This window comes from Lates calcarifer, linkage group LG11 (assembly GCF_001640805.2).
Source record: "Lates calcarifer isolate ASB-BC8 linkage group LG11, TLL_Latcal_v3, whole genome shotgun sequence".
Classification (NCBI taxonomy): domain Eukaryota; kingdom Metazoa; phylum Chordata; class Actinopteri; family Centropomidae; genus Lates; species Lates calcarifer.
In genome coordinates this window covers 16,509,754-16,524,032 of record NC_066843.1, presented here as the reverse complement: position 1 = coordinate 16,524,032, position 14,279 = coordinate 16,509,754, and the positions used below count along the sequence as shown (strand labels likewise).

Sequence of the window (14,279 nt, the reverse complement as noted above, 5' to 3'; positions counted from 1 at the left end):
GCTACCACAACAAGTTTATAATGATAGTAAAAAAGTGCGTACAAATTTAATATTGTCTACATCCGTGACACAAGTTATTATTAATAGTTAGTTAATAGTTTTCTATGACAATATCGTAAAATAATAACATTAAAGGGGAATCAAAGGGAATTCCACCCTAAATCTGAATTTTTCATGACGATCTAGAAAACCAAATCTGTTACTACCTCTGAAGACACTGGGCTGATTTTATGTCTGAGAGTTTTGGGTTTAGCAACCTTGGGGGCAAACTGTAGAACGAAAAGTGCCCTACGGTCAAAACTATACCTGTTTTTGATTTGTAAAGAAAGTTCAGGAAACATGTAAATGCATGTAAATTGAATATTAATAATATGATGTAATTTATGTTGAAGGGAAAACGCTTCTTTCCAACATGACTCCAAAATGTAAAAAAACAAAAAACAAAAAACACAACAAAACAAAACAAAAAAAAAAACAAAAACAAAAACAAAAACAAAACGCACCATCACGAATTAAATAAGAAAACATCCACATAAAAACACAATACCAATAAATCTAATAATAATAAATACAAATGCTAATACGAAAAAAGCAAACCAAATAAGTAATGTATGAGAAATCCAAATAATAAATATGTTGATATGTTTGGGGGCTGAATCATGACCTCAGCATTTATAACTTCCTGGTTACGATCCTGCTACAAACACAGACAAAATGACGGCTAAACTGTAAAACGGACTGTGAATTAGTATTAGTATAAATTATTATTATCCTATTGATAATCGTATCAAGTACTTAGTTAAAATATGTGGAATTTCTGTTTTAGGGTGGATTTTCTCCAGATGGGAGGCGGGTTGATCACCTGACAAGACTACAACCAGCTGGGTAAACATGGCGTCTGTCTCTGGATGTGAAAATTACATGTAGCGCCTCTGTCTGTAAACCGTGTCTCTGTCGCACCAGCGTCCCGCGTTTTATCCTAGAACACAGTAACGTGATGGACACGACGCATGAAGACGTGCAGGTCAGAAGGAGAGAAGCGCTTCACTGATGCTGCTTTGTAATTTTTGTCTCTCTGCACAGCATGAAGGGTCTGATGCCTGCCCGGAGCCTGTGACTGGCGCAAAAATAATTGCTTTTGTTAACAGAGACCCTGACTTGTGTTTTTGTAGAGCTGTCTACTTTTACTGAATCTGACAAATATCAACAATCCTGCTCTGAACAGCTGAGTTTTGGGCCCTCTGTGCTCTGGGACCCCCTTTTTAAATTACATAAACCATCTTGAATTTTTTTGTGGACCTTGCCCACCTCTGGGCCCCTAGAATCCACAGCTCCTTTAACCTCACTAACAAATGCTCTGCCTGGACAATGTGAGAGCAGAATGATCAATCTGACTGTACTCTATGTGGCTGCGCTCTGACAGCTGGTTTATGACTGTTAGTGGTGCTGCACTGTGTGTTGTGTTTCTCATGCCTTTCTCGACAACACCACTATGATAGGCTCACCTGACGTGGTGGCTTTCACTAAAGAGGATGAGTATGGCCAGACAAATCCTGACCCCTGGGCTCTCCCCGAGGAGTTCTCCGTCCCCCTCTATCCTCTGGCTGACTCCAACCCCTGGGCTAAAACCTCCTACGCCAAGTTCACCAAAGACTTCATCCTCATCTCTGAGTTCTCAGAGCAGGTGGGCCCTCAGCCGCTCCTCACCATCCCTGATGACCCCAAAGTCTGCGGCACCTTCGATCTCAACTACTTCTCCCTGCGCATCATGTCAGTGGACTACCAGGCCTCCTTCGTCGGGCATCCACCTGGCAGCGGCTACCCAAGACTCAGCTTTGTGGAGGACTCGAGGGTGGTGCTTGGTGACTCAAAGGAGGGGGCGTTTGCCTACGTCCATCACCTCACCCTTTACGACCTGGAGGCGAGGGGCTTTGTGCGACCATTCTGCATGGCTTACGTCTCGGCAGATGAGAGGAAAATCATGCTGCAGTTTCAGGAGCTGTCCCTCCGCTTCTCGCAGGCCTCTGAGTGTCTGAAGGCTGGGAACAGGAGAGCCTTCGCTAAGGAACTCCAGAGGAAGCTGCGGGACCTGGAGTAAGACTTTCAATACAACCTATTAACAGCTGTCCCATGTTCAAATCCAAATATTAACACTGATATTTCAGTATTAGTGCTCTCAGTTCCTTTGTTGAATCAGAGAAAAATTGTAACAGCATGGCCGGTTCAATCAGTTAGGGGGTGCTGGGGAAAAAAATTGCTGTTGGGCCCCTATAGATCCCTCACCCTCATGCCTGTGACACCCACAGACCAACCAGTGCTCTTCTACTGAAACAAAGCCAACAGACTCCAGATGTAATAAATAAAAAGATGTAATAAAATGATGAAGGTCTTAAAATTTGATTTACCTTTACAAGGCAGTGTCACAAAATTACTTCCATTATTAACCTAATAATTCAGGACTTCCCTAAGTTGATATTGTGCTTTCATGGTGCAAAGTCAATAACAAAACTGCAATTAAAATCACATTAACATTGACTTGGAGCTTATTGAATTAGGATAATTTGCTTTGTGACATTCAGTTCAATCAGAGTCTACAGCTAAGCTAGCAGCCCCGTGACACTGTACACAATATTTCTAAGTCTTATATGAAAGTTCTGGGGTCAGATTAGGTAATAATAGAGCTATAATATCTTATTGTGACTTGTCTGTGAGACATGACAGACTACATGTGGGTCTCCTGCTATCACAGCTTGCCCTACCTGAATGATGTCATCAGGAAATAGGTGCCTGGGACATCTTTAGAGAAATAATGGCATCCGAAGAGGTGCAATGCTGGTTGGGAAAGTCTAAAAAATGAAAATAATGTCAAAAAGGCAGGGGTGTTGTTGTCCTGACTCCATGAACTTTTTCTTTGTTGTGCTCCTATTAGTCAGTATCATGGAATGAAAATATCGAGAGAAAGCAAAAAAATGGTGATCTTTTTGTCAGGGTGTCCCAGATGTGGCATCACTTTTTAGCCACTATGATACACAAGATAAAATTGCCCATTCGTATTCCCTGTGCCCTGTGTCTGTTGAGTAGAGCTACTATCAGGCTGATATTGTGTAGTTTGAACCCAACATTAGGCAAAGCAGTGTTCTTGGCTAAATGCTAACATACCAATGCAGGTATAATGGTTTCCATGTACAATACCTTAATTTTCCGTGTCTGCATGTTAAACACAAAGTATAGGTAGGTCCATGTGGGTATTTGGTCATAAACCAAAATATTGAGTTTGACCTGATGATGGTGGTCAATGAAGAGTCAAAGTTAATAGAATTTATCCTTAAACATTTCATTCAAAACCACAAATGTGAACCTCAGGTTGGCACTAGAGGAGAAGCCAGGGTTCTTCAAAGTCTTTAGCATTCATCCTCTGGTATGGAATCCATCCAATAGTTGTTGAGATATTTCAGTTGGAACCAAAGCAGTGGACTGACCAAACAACAGACCAACATTGCAATCCATATGTGCTACTAGAATGGCTAAAACGTGACTAGCTAGTGATATATAGTGTATAATGTCTCTATCTGCGTGTTTTCAGTGTTTTTGGTGTAGTCAGTTACTCTGATGCTCCTCTTGAGGAAAAAAAGTCCTGTTTAACTGTAAGGACACATGTGCATCAGTAACACCTGTTTCTTTCCCCTCAGGTACACTCACTCTGTGCTGCAGAGGGAGGAGGGCCTCCAGAGAGAGGCGGGGCCTCAGTGCATGTACTCTGCTCATGCTGTGGAGAAAGCCAATGAGCTAGCTAATGTGGAAAAAAGCATTTATGAACACAGAGACCTGCTGAGACAGATCAGCTCCTACCACTGTCGCCCGCGTCGGGATCCTCATGCGGTCACCTGCCAGAAGTGTATGACCGAGTGCTTGAATGAGTGTGAGGAGCTGTTGGACAAATACGCCAAGCTCGCCAACCCTTTCGGTTACACCGACAAAGGGGGGAAAGGGGAGGAAGGGCGGGGGCAAATTGATGATGAAGGAGGTGAAGAGGAAGTGGAGGAGGACGAAGATGAGGGTGTTAAACGCAGGCCATCCTACACCCCACAGCTAATAAAAGCTAAATCTGCCAAGTGTTTTGACAAGCGCCTGAAAACCCTCCAAGAGCTGTGTGACGAGACTTTCTACGAGGCCACTGTGGAGCTCCTGAAGGAGACGGAGAGGAGTTTCCGGGGCGACCTGTGTTACCTTCACACACGCCGCCTGGACAAGGCTCTACGCAGGAGACAGAGAGTTACCAACTTCCTGTTTGAGGAGGACCTCGGAGATGATGATGAGGATGAAGTAGGAACACTAAGACCGTTCTGTGCTGTGAACCATGCTGTAGATAACTACACATTCTTGAATCCACCTCCTATTGTGTTAGGACCAGAACCTCTAGAGCTGGACTCATTGGAGCCTCCAGATCCTCTAGACCTGGCCTCTGAGACCAGCCACACTCATGACAGTGAGCTTGGGCTCGGGGAGAGCCATCTGGAGTCCTCCCCCTCAGACCAGACTCTGGAGACCCAGGAGAGCTCAGAGGAGACCAAAGGAAGCTTTAGCAGCGATAAGAGCGGGGTGGGTCCGGCAGAGAAGCAACAGAGTCTTGCTAGTGTGAGGTCAGAACCTCCTGATCCTGATTCTGACTTGACCCCTGATGCTGACCACAACACTGACCTGGAGAGGGAGAGCAGCAGTGAGGAGATGGAGACCACTGCAGGGGACGATGAAGGTGACAATGGGGGAGACCAGACGCCTGTGTCTTTACTGGAGGTGGTGTCTGAGCTGGAGGGCAGCAGGGAGGATGACTGTGAGAGAGAAACTGATGGAGCTTGTGAGTTGGAGTCTGACTTGTTGGTTCCAATAGACACGGCGTGCTGTATGTCTCAAGATGGTTTCCTTTATGAGGCGTCTGCCCCAGAGGCAGATCCTCATCTGGGCCAAAGCTCCCACCATCAGCCTTCTGAAACCCTGGTGGTCAACCAGGAGCCCCAGGCCCTCCTCCCACTCCAGGATGACTATGCTGTGGGTTCTCCATGCTCAGAGAGCCCCGCAGCTGGTCTGGAGCTGCCTGTGGGGCTCCTTGGAGATGCAGTTTCCCGCATTTCAGTGGAGGATGGGTCAGACTGCACCATGAGCGCTTCTACAGGGTCTGATCGGGCCGCCTCACCTCTCGGCTATGGGGAGGTGGTGACCCTGCGTCAGAGGAAGAAGGCTGGACAGGGGGCCCTGAGGTTTGTGCGACAGTACCCCTTTGCCATGCAAGCTCTGTGGTGCCTGCTGAGTGGAAGAACCCTGGTGGTGCTCGGGGCAGATGAGGGAAGAGTCCGTCGGTTGGTCGCTGCTCTGGCCCTCTTTGTGCCTGGCCCTGGGAAGTGTGGAGAGAGGGTTCAAGCCTGGCTGTCCTGTCCTTTCACCCTTACTGACCTGCAGAGGTGGAAACTCATTGGATTGCAAAGGTATGTCCAATTTGCATTTATACTTTAAGCATTTAATCAACACTCTTACACAAAGCTTAAAGTCAGGGATCATAGTAGAACAAGCAAAGAGAAGACAGATGAGTTTGATGCTCACAGAACCTTAGAGAGTCTCCATCAGTATGAATTATTAAAACAATGGTATATTCCTCTTTGTATTTTCTATCACACCCTACTCTACTGTTACTCATCTGGTCTGACTCAGTCCTGGATGACTCACATAACCACCTATTCAGCTATTAAACCTCATGTCTGTCCTTGAACTTCTTTTTCTTTCATATGACAGAGTGGGCTGTCAATTCCCTGCAGCATTTTACACCAGGGAGGAGGCCTTATCTACATAATGTCGTGTATTAATTTCTTTGTTGTGGGGGTACAGTGGGAACTTCTGATCACAGCATGTCTGCGTATATTTATTACGTCAGTTCTATAGATGCATATTAAACAACTCACATTTATATTTGTTCTGAGGCTGTTGAGTTTTTTCTCTTTTTGTCACCATAAGAGTTTGTTTCCTTAATGCTGTAAATGCTTCATTGTTACCTGCTAAAAGGAGCTCAGCCACTAATGTTTGATTTACGCAGTATACTTGTACTTAACTGACTATAAGTGAGAAAGGAAATCCAAGCAGAATTGTGATGCTCTATTCAAAATGTACTGAATCTTGACATATCAAATCGTGGATTTTCTTAATCTTTACATGCAAACTTTATTGCTACACCTACGCAGATGTAGTTGTAAAATGACTACATAAAGAGAGAAAGACAGAGTTTTGTGCAGCATCAAAAATAAATGACATGAATGTGGTTTGGTGGCGGCTTGCTCTTCTTTCCTGCATTGTTACTGACAAATTTCAATTTAGTAGGTTTAGCTTTAAGATTTTATTAGTGAGAGGTTGAAAATTAATTAGCACTAAACCCAAACCACAACTGAGGCTGATGGGAATAAATTAGTGTTGGACAAAATTTTGAACTGATAAATGGCGTTGAAAAGTGAAAAGCAGATGCAAAGCTTATAACAATTCATCCCTGGAGGTCATGAATGTGTTACAAATTTTATGACAATCCGTGTACTAACTAAACACATTAAGCACATTTAACTTAAAACCACAAATGTCAACATCATGGTGGTGCTAGAGGAAAATCCAGGTTATCATCTGATTTTTCTTTCCTCAAAAATAAGATCCATCCTCTGGGAACCATGAACATCTGAATCAAATTTGTTGCCAATGTGTTCAATAATTATTGAATATCTTGGTCTGGACCAAACCATTGCACCAATTAGCCAGGTGACCAACTGACAGACCAGTGCTGCCATCCCCAGAGCAATGCTAGCATGGAATAAAGAATAAATAATAATAATTATAATATTATTATGATAAAGGGGAGTAGATAAAGTTGACTTTACCAACTAACACTTTAGTATTTGTCTTTCTGTCTCACACAGAGTGGCATCCCCTGTGGGTTCCAGCATGCTTTACTCACTGTCCCGCTACAGTCGCTACATCTCCATCCTCGATGCTGACCAGAAGACTTTGCGCTGCCCACCGTATCGCGGCCAACTGCTTGCCAACATAGCCGACCACCGCACCTACATCCGCCGCGGCTCCACCTACTTCCTTCACGTGCAGAGCACCCTCTGTCGCCTGGCAGCCAAGGCCTTCCTGTTTACCTTCACTCACCACCTCCACCTGCCGGTCAGCTCCACAGAGGGGCCCGAGGTTGTGGAGGGCCGACGCCGCTGCTTCCTGCAGGAGCAGCTGGGGCTGGGCGAGGAGGATAGCCAGATACTGCTCTACCTCAGCCAGCTCATCACTCAGCAGTACTTACGGCCTGCCACCGGGAGCAGCGCAGCAGCACCTTGTTTTAGTTTTAACTACACTACCAGCGTTTTATACAAAATCTAATATTCTTCTGGGAGGAGGATTCTCACACACGTTTTAGCAGAAATCATCTGTGACCCTTTGGTTTATAATGGACCAAAGGTGATCGTAATAAGGTCTAAAGTAATTTTTAGTTTCAGGACAATCTCTGCACTGGTTATTGTTTTTTCTGCCTTGTTGAATTTTTCTCTGCTCTTGCTGTTTCCTCTGTGTGCCGGGAGAAGGAGGAGAAGGAGACGGAGTAAGTTGTGAATGTCAGTGAGTGGTTTACTTGTGTGTATTTGGTCCAGAGCATGTTGACGCTCACAAACACACACATGACAGAGCAGACGAAGGTCGACTCCTCTTATTGTCCTTTGAGCCTTTTGTGTGTGTTTTTCTCTTTTGTGGAAAAAAAATGTTACTTACATTGGCTGTAAGGTCAGTCCCCCCCTCTCCTCACCACACACACACACACACACACACACACACACACTTCATCTTACAAAACTATCCAGCATGGCTGTCTGTGTTATAAGTGCTGGTATGACCTCAGCCAGCTCTCTCACAGGTTCAGTCACAGCTCTGTGTTAACACCTGCCAATCACTGAGCAGTTTGTCAGCTATGATATCATCTCAGCTAAATGTAAACATGTTTTTCAGGATAACTGTGACCTTTTCCGCCTGTGGCCAACACATGGCTCTCTGAATCTGTCCACGAAACCTTATTAGCACCGCACAGGCTTGTTGCAGCTGGTTTTGTGACATGCCTCTCTCTTTGAAAACTACCACATCACTTCCAAAGGCCAAAAACCTATTTCTGTTTCATTCACCTGCACTTTAAGTTTCTCTATTTCGTGAATGAATTTTAAACACACATTCCTGCTGTGATGAACAAATCTTGTTTTTTGTTCCAAAAAGAGTTGGATCTGAGAGGATGGAATAAACATTCCCAGAGGCTGCTTTTCGGGTTGTGATGCATGAGGAAGTGTTTTTGCTGTGTGAATTAGATCCAGTTGGCTCCATGTAATGTTGCATGTCCAGAGAAATAACGTCATCACGCACATACTCACACATGTAGGGCCAGCAGGCAGCCAAAACCTGTTGATATTCACTGCTGGCGAGCATTTTCATGGATATTACTCACACAGTCAGGAGCATTTTAAAGCTACTTAACCTTAAATGTATTAAATTTCACTGTTGTCTTAAAGTTGTGTGAGAGTGTCGTGGTGTCAGCATGAGACTGTCTTGTGCCAGGGTGAAATCCCCGCATTGATAATATTTATTTTTTTTGTTATATTTGAAGAAATTGACTTGGACAAGATGCTGAACAGTTTGGGGAGATGTTGCCAGGATGGTGGTGTTGTGTTTGTGTAGATTTTATTGTGGGAGAAATTAATTTCCTGTGCCATCAAAAACAAAACTCTGATGTTTGACACTTGATTTAGGAGAGCAGCTGCCTATCTTATCTTTATTTTCCTCAGTGATCCTTGCTGGATGTGTGCTATAACGAAAACTGTTCTATATTTATTGCTTTAGGACAAAATTTGGATTACAATCATTATGCTGAGTACACCCAGATTTTCTGTTTGGAGTATGCTGAAGAATTGCAAAAGCAGAAAACCTTTAAAGTTCTGTCACATTGGCCAGTGAAATCACACTGAGGTAGTGTCTTTGATAGTATTTTAGATTTTCCTGTTCCTAATTCTGTGATGGAGCTGTGACTCTGTATCTAGGATGGTAACTGTACATGTGACTGCATGGTCAGAGTTTTAATGTGAAAGGTCAAACAATGTGGGATTGTGGCTGCTGCCCTTCCTGCTACGAACAAAACTAATTTTGTTTTTACGGTACATGCTTTTAACTACTAACAACCACCTCACGGTTTTAATTCCACTTAATGTATTATTTCAGTTTAGCGCAGTTTGGGCTTCGTGATTTTTTTTTCTGCATGTGACGACTTTTATTTTTTACTGCTTGAATAACAAATTTTTCCACATTTTCCCTCTAATGCAAAAAGGTGAATGTAATCTGAATAAGCCATACCACAGTGTGCTTAACGTGTCGTCACTCAGTGTCCTTATGTTGCCATATCATGTCTACCTTCTGTATCTCATCATGAGGAGGCGCTGTGTTAACTTCAGCCCTGTGCAACGGCGCCATTGCCAGTTATTTTACAAAAGCACGCTTGTGAATGTCTTGATGCTTTCATGTAATGTTGATGATATTCATTTACTCCATTAAATTATTTGAATCTGCTTGTTTTTTGCGTCGATTGCCTGGTTCTCACACGGGAGGGGAGGTGATGGTGTTGTTGATGCTAATCTCACTGTGAGATACTGGAAGAACAGACCAATGCAACCTGCAGATCCTCATTAAACATCCAATACTCCAACAGACTTGTGTCTGTGTGACTTGCTTTAGCGATGACGGATGTGCAAACATTTGAGGTGTCATGAATAATAAATGCTTATCTGTGAACACGTCTAATTGCCCTGCTGGAGAAGCAGAAGGAAAAGGTGGTGCACTGAAGAAAAAGAAGCTGCAAATGAATGATTTAAAAAAACACTTGCAACTGTACAGCCATGTTCAGTCTCGACAATAACATTGTTGTGCAGGAACTGAAGTGAGTGGGCAGCTCTGTGTGTTACTCATGAAGTAAACAGGTGTACTTTTCTACTTTTTTTTTCCACAGGTGCTTGTTCTTTAGCTTCTTTGTTATTGCACAGAGCTGAGCAGAAGGAGAGCTCACCCACACCATTCTATCAGCTGCCTGAGGATTAATATTGATTACATCTGTGCAGTGACAGGTGAAGATTTAGTCAGGAGAAAAGATCATCTGCAATAGTTACGCCTCAGATGAGATGAAACACTACCATCATTTGCAAAATATCATCAATTCCCCACTGGGAAAACAGTGTTTTTTGGAGGAAAAGTATATATCGCTGTGATTGATTCTTACATCATTTCCTGCTGTCTTGAGTAGCTGCTGTGGTTTTGGCAACATTGTCCCAGAATGTCAAAATGTGCTTTGCCCATCAGGCCCTCAGACATGGATTAATTACAGAGATGCTGAAGTAGAATCTGCTTTCATCAGTGTCATTCATGTGTCACATGACCATTGGTGGATGAAGTATTCAAATCCTTCAGTAAAGTGAGTAAGTATTATCAGGAGACTTAAAGTATCAAATTCAAAAAAAAAGAAAAAAGAAGAAGAAAAAATCGAATTCTGCAGGTCGCTTACTGGAATCTTTATTATCTTTAATTATATATTACATTAATAGATTGTTAATACTGTAAGTCGCATTTTACAGTTGCAGCTGGTTGTGGTGGAGCTGCTGTGATTTTAAATACTTCATGTACTGTTAAGGAGTTCAGTGCAGGAGGGTTGGGCCCCTCCAGAGGAGTCACAAGATACTTATAAATCAGAGCAGTCATGAGATAATTAATGTGGAGGGAAAGAAGAAAAACAAATGAACAAACTTCTGCTACAGAAAATTTGTGTTTTCTGTTTTGAACTACTCTCTGATCTTTGCTCTTGTAAAATAATGTATAATATTACCTCTTTGGGCCTTGGACAGTTACTTAATTGAAACTAAATGGGAAGTTTAAAGGGGAACTCTCTCTGTGGAGGAAGTGCCAACAACTCATAGACACCTATAACATCACAGCTTTTTTATAAGCTGTCTCAAGCCAAAAATGAGCCACTGGTTTAATCTTGAACAATGGTATGCTATAAGCGTATCATACATGTTGTTATGTAGAATCTAAAAGTCAGTGAAATAAATGTTGTGGAGTAAAATGTACAACATTCCTCTCTGAATGTTACCACACAGGTTGAACATACTCTTTGAGGTCTGCAAAGAGTCATTGATGCTACTGCAGAAAAAGTTTGTAAAAGTCCAATCAGTCAGACAATAATGTGTTCCCTTTAATTCTAGATGAGTTTTGCAAAGAGATAAAAAGGAGAGCAGGAGAAATCAGAGGTAAATCAGAATTGTTTTATTTAAAATTATACTACAATAACAACATTGAAGAGAAAGTTTTCAGGTTTAAAACAACAGACAATGACATTTGAAACAAAAATCATCTCCCTCCCAGCCCTATAAATGAAATGAAACACATTACAATTGAAAATGACCTTCACAGTGGGTGTGACTAGTTGGAATGACAGGCCTGATCCAGAAACAGCTAACCTCAAGCTCCTTTTTTGAGCTTTAGGAGATGAGGGCTTTTGTTAGGTATATATATAAAAAAAACAACACACAGAAAAACAAATGTATTTAAGACAAGATGGCCCCTCTCAGTGTATTCTCCATTGCTCCTGTATGTTTAAAAGCAAAAGAGTACTGATGCCCTGTCAGGGCAGCTGAGGATGGTGATGAAGATGTCAGTGAATTGTTCCTAATGCAGGTGACTGAATTAAAAGTTGATGTTGCTTTGGGGTGATGAGAGTGCACAGATGGAGGCTGGGTGAGCCCTGATGTCCGACAGAAAACAGGCTGGATGTCCAAAAACTGCACTTAGCCAGAGCAACCTCTGCATCCACAGTGGGTGCATTCAATGATCCTTCCCTGCAGAGAGGAAACGAAAAGAGCAGATGGTTGGCCACAACATAGCACAAAATTTATAGCCACATATTCTGTGTTGGCTGAGTTAGCCACCTGTAAAGTCACTGTGTGGTAAAGTAACTATTTTTGCTTTATGAAATGTCCTCTTAACACTTAACAAGAAGCAGCACACCAGATCTGTCTTTAACAGTTCCACATCTGGTGCGTCTAACACAACACCTTACTAAAAAGGTAAGATGCAGGAAGGTCAGAGGTCACAGTCTTTGTCAGAGTCTTAACCCAGACCACGTAAACACCAAGATAAGTACAAGAGTTTTCTGTGCATTCATAGGATGCCAAAGAGCATCTTCAGTGTAACCAGAAAGAGCCTACATCTACATCTTTGCTTCATGACAATTTACTCAGTGAGAATTGAAACAGTGTCTAGCCACTGAGGCAGTGTTACAGTGTTCGGTTTACTTTTTCTCACTGTGGCAGTTTTCTTGAGTTCATTTCTACCATCTGCATTCATGCCTACACAGACATCAGCAGGAATACAATAAGGAGAGGAGCAGCACATTTAATACAGTCTCACACTACAATTGTCTTTAAAAAGATTTAATGTCAGACATACCACTTCCAGCTTGCTCTTGGGGACTCTGCAGATGCAGTTGGTTCCAAAGTTGGTGTCTCTCGTTTGGATGCAGCGCAGGCAGCACAGGTTCTCATAGCCCTGTTTCTTCCACTTGGCAATCAGATTCTTGTCTGCATAGCCTTCCTTTATACAGTACTCATACAGCTCTGCCGGAACAAACACACACAGACAATACTGGTTTGGTATCTTGTACACAAAGTAAAGCTAGGAGTGGGTTACATATGTCTGCTTATGTGCACATGCAAAAACTAAAATACTAAAAAAAGGAAAACACATCTTACATAAGGGCAAACACACTTGATAAATATCGAGAAATGAGAGAAATATTTCAGCAGTTGTTACTTATGTTTGGGGAAATGAGAAAGTATGTAATGTGTTTACAGACAATGTTTGCAGATAACACGTCATGACTCATTTACAAGGAAAGAGTATATAAAATACTGTAGACAGTAGACAGGGGAGGAAGACAAAAAACAAGGAGGAAGTAGGAAACATTAGACATCAAGTAGTTAAGCGAGAGAGAGAGGTAACCCTGCTGACCTCTGCTGATGGCTTTCCTTTTGTAGAACAGGTCGTAGATGTATCGACTCCGCTGATGGTGCAGCCTGAAAATTGGCCAAAGGGACTCTACCTTTCGCTTTCCCTCATGAGGCTCTGTTTCAGCTGAGACACAGGACAAACAGATATATAAAATTAACAAGTGCAACTGCTTGGATAATTAAAAAGGCTATCTGGGCAGAGGATGGTGATGTTACATCTGATATAATGTAAAAAGCATCTGCTCCCAGGTGAGTACTATTGTAAGGGATTTACTAGCATTCAGCCACAAAAAAAGCACGTGAGGTCGGCCAGTGATGTTGGGCGAGAAGATCTGGGTCCCAAATGACCCCACAATTTCGTTGTACTTAACTGTACAGTGACAATAAAAGCCTATTCTATTCTGAATGTGTGGTCAGTCAAGTTCTTCGTCACCATTTCTCAAGAGACCTACTTTGTGCTTAGGACATTTGCCAGCGTTCCCCAAACTGTTGGAAACACTTCTGTCTTACACTGTATACAGTGACATTAAGATTTCTTAGACTTAGATTTAAATGGCAAAGCCCAAAGGAAAAACTAAAATGTACACATTTACATCTGACTGAACTCCGACCATCTCACAAGTTGACTTCGACGAAGTTTCCTATAGTCGTGTTAGTCAACGCTTAAGGTAGCATGTGCATTTCCAAAATGCCGAGAAGCCTCGTTTCACAAGCACTACCCAAGGTTTAAATAAAACTGGACGGAGATCTCTCAACAGAGAGAGAAAACACGGAGTGGCGGCTGATATTATTTCATCACCTCTAACTGCATGCTGCGGACTTGCGAGAAGTCGTCGTCGGAACAATCACCTTCTACCGGCTTACCTTCTCTCATTTTCTGATCCAGCTCGTCCAAAGTGGGTTCAATAAGCTCCCAGCCATCTGGGGGCGGCTTCCGACTCCTCTTTACTTTGGGCATTGTGCTGTGTTTTGAAGAAAATACAACAAAAGCCCCGGGTGTTTTCGTTTTGTCTCGAACCCGTCTCAGGCACTACAATTTAACGTCATCCAGGGGTCCATTTCGCTGTCTCGGCTCTCGAATGACGTCATTACACCAGATAAAAAAAATGTATCGACGCTTAATAACTTCTTAAAGCTTTTCTTAGGCTAACACACTATGTGTGTTATTGTTAACAT

The 14,279-nt window shown here is 42.7% G+C and overlaps 2 protein-coding genes across 3 annotated transcripts; one reads left to right on the top strand and one right to left on the bottom strand.

Annotated features, from left to right (window-relative positions):
- Positions 1-729: 729 nt before the first annotated feature.
- On the top strand, positions 730-9,617 carry smcr8a (Smith-Magenis syndrome chromosome region, candidate 8a). Of its 2 annotated transcripts, XM_051074009.1 has the most exons (4): positions 730-1,024; positions 1,500-2,094; positions 3,690-5,480; positions 6,945-9,617. In XM_051074009.1, exons 2-4 carry the CDS (start codon positions 1,769-1,771, stop codon positions 7,402-7,404), a joined length of 2,577 nt encoding a protein of 858 aa, XP_050929966.1. In that variant the 5' UTR covers positions 730-1,024; positions 1,500-1,768; the 3' UTR covers positions 7,405-9,617. The 2 variants fall into 2 exon arrangements, with proteins under 2 accessions (XP_050929966.1, XP_018523298.1); XM_018667782.2 differs by having other exon boundaries at positions 730-2,094.
- A 1,729-nt stretch (positions 9,618-11,346) lies between these two features.
- On the bottom strand, positions 11,347-14,156 carry bud31 (BUD31 homolog). The gene is made up of 4 exons (XM_018667772.2): positions 13,968-14,156; positions 13,105-13,227; positions 12,544-12,710; positions 11,347-11,933 (listed from the first exon to the last, which is right to left on the bottom strand). The coding sequence occupies exons 1-4, from the start codon at positions 14,059-14,061 to the stop codon at positions 11,883-11,885; spliced, it is 435 nt and encodes a 144-aa protein (XP_018523288.1). The 5' UTR covers positions 14,062-14,156; the 3' UTR covers positions 11,347-11,882.
- Positions 14,157-14,279: the final 123 nt, after the last annotated feature.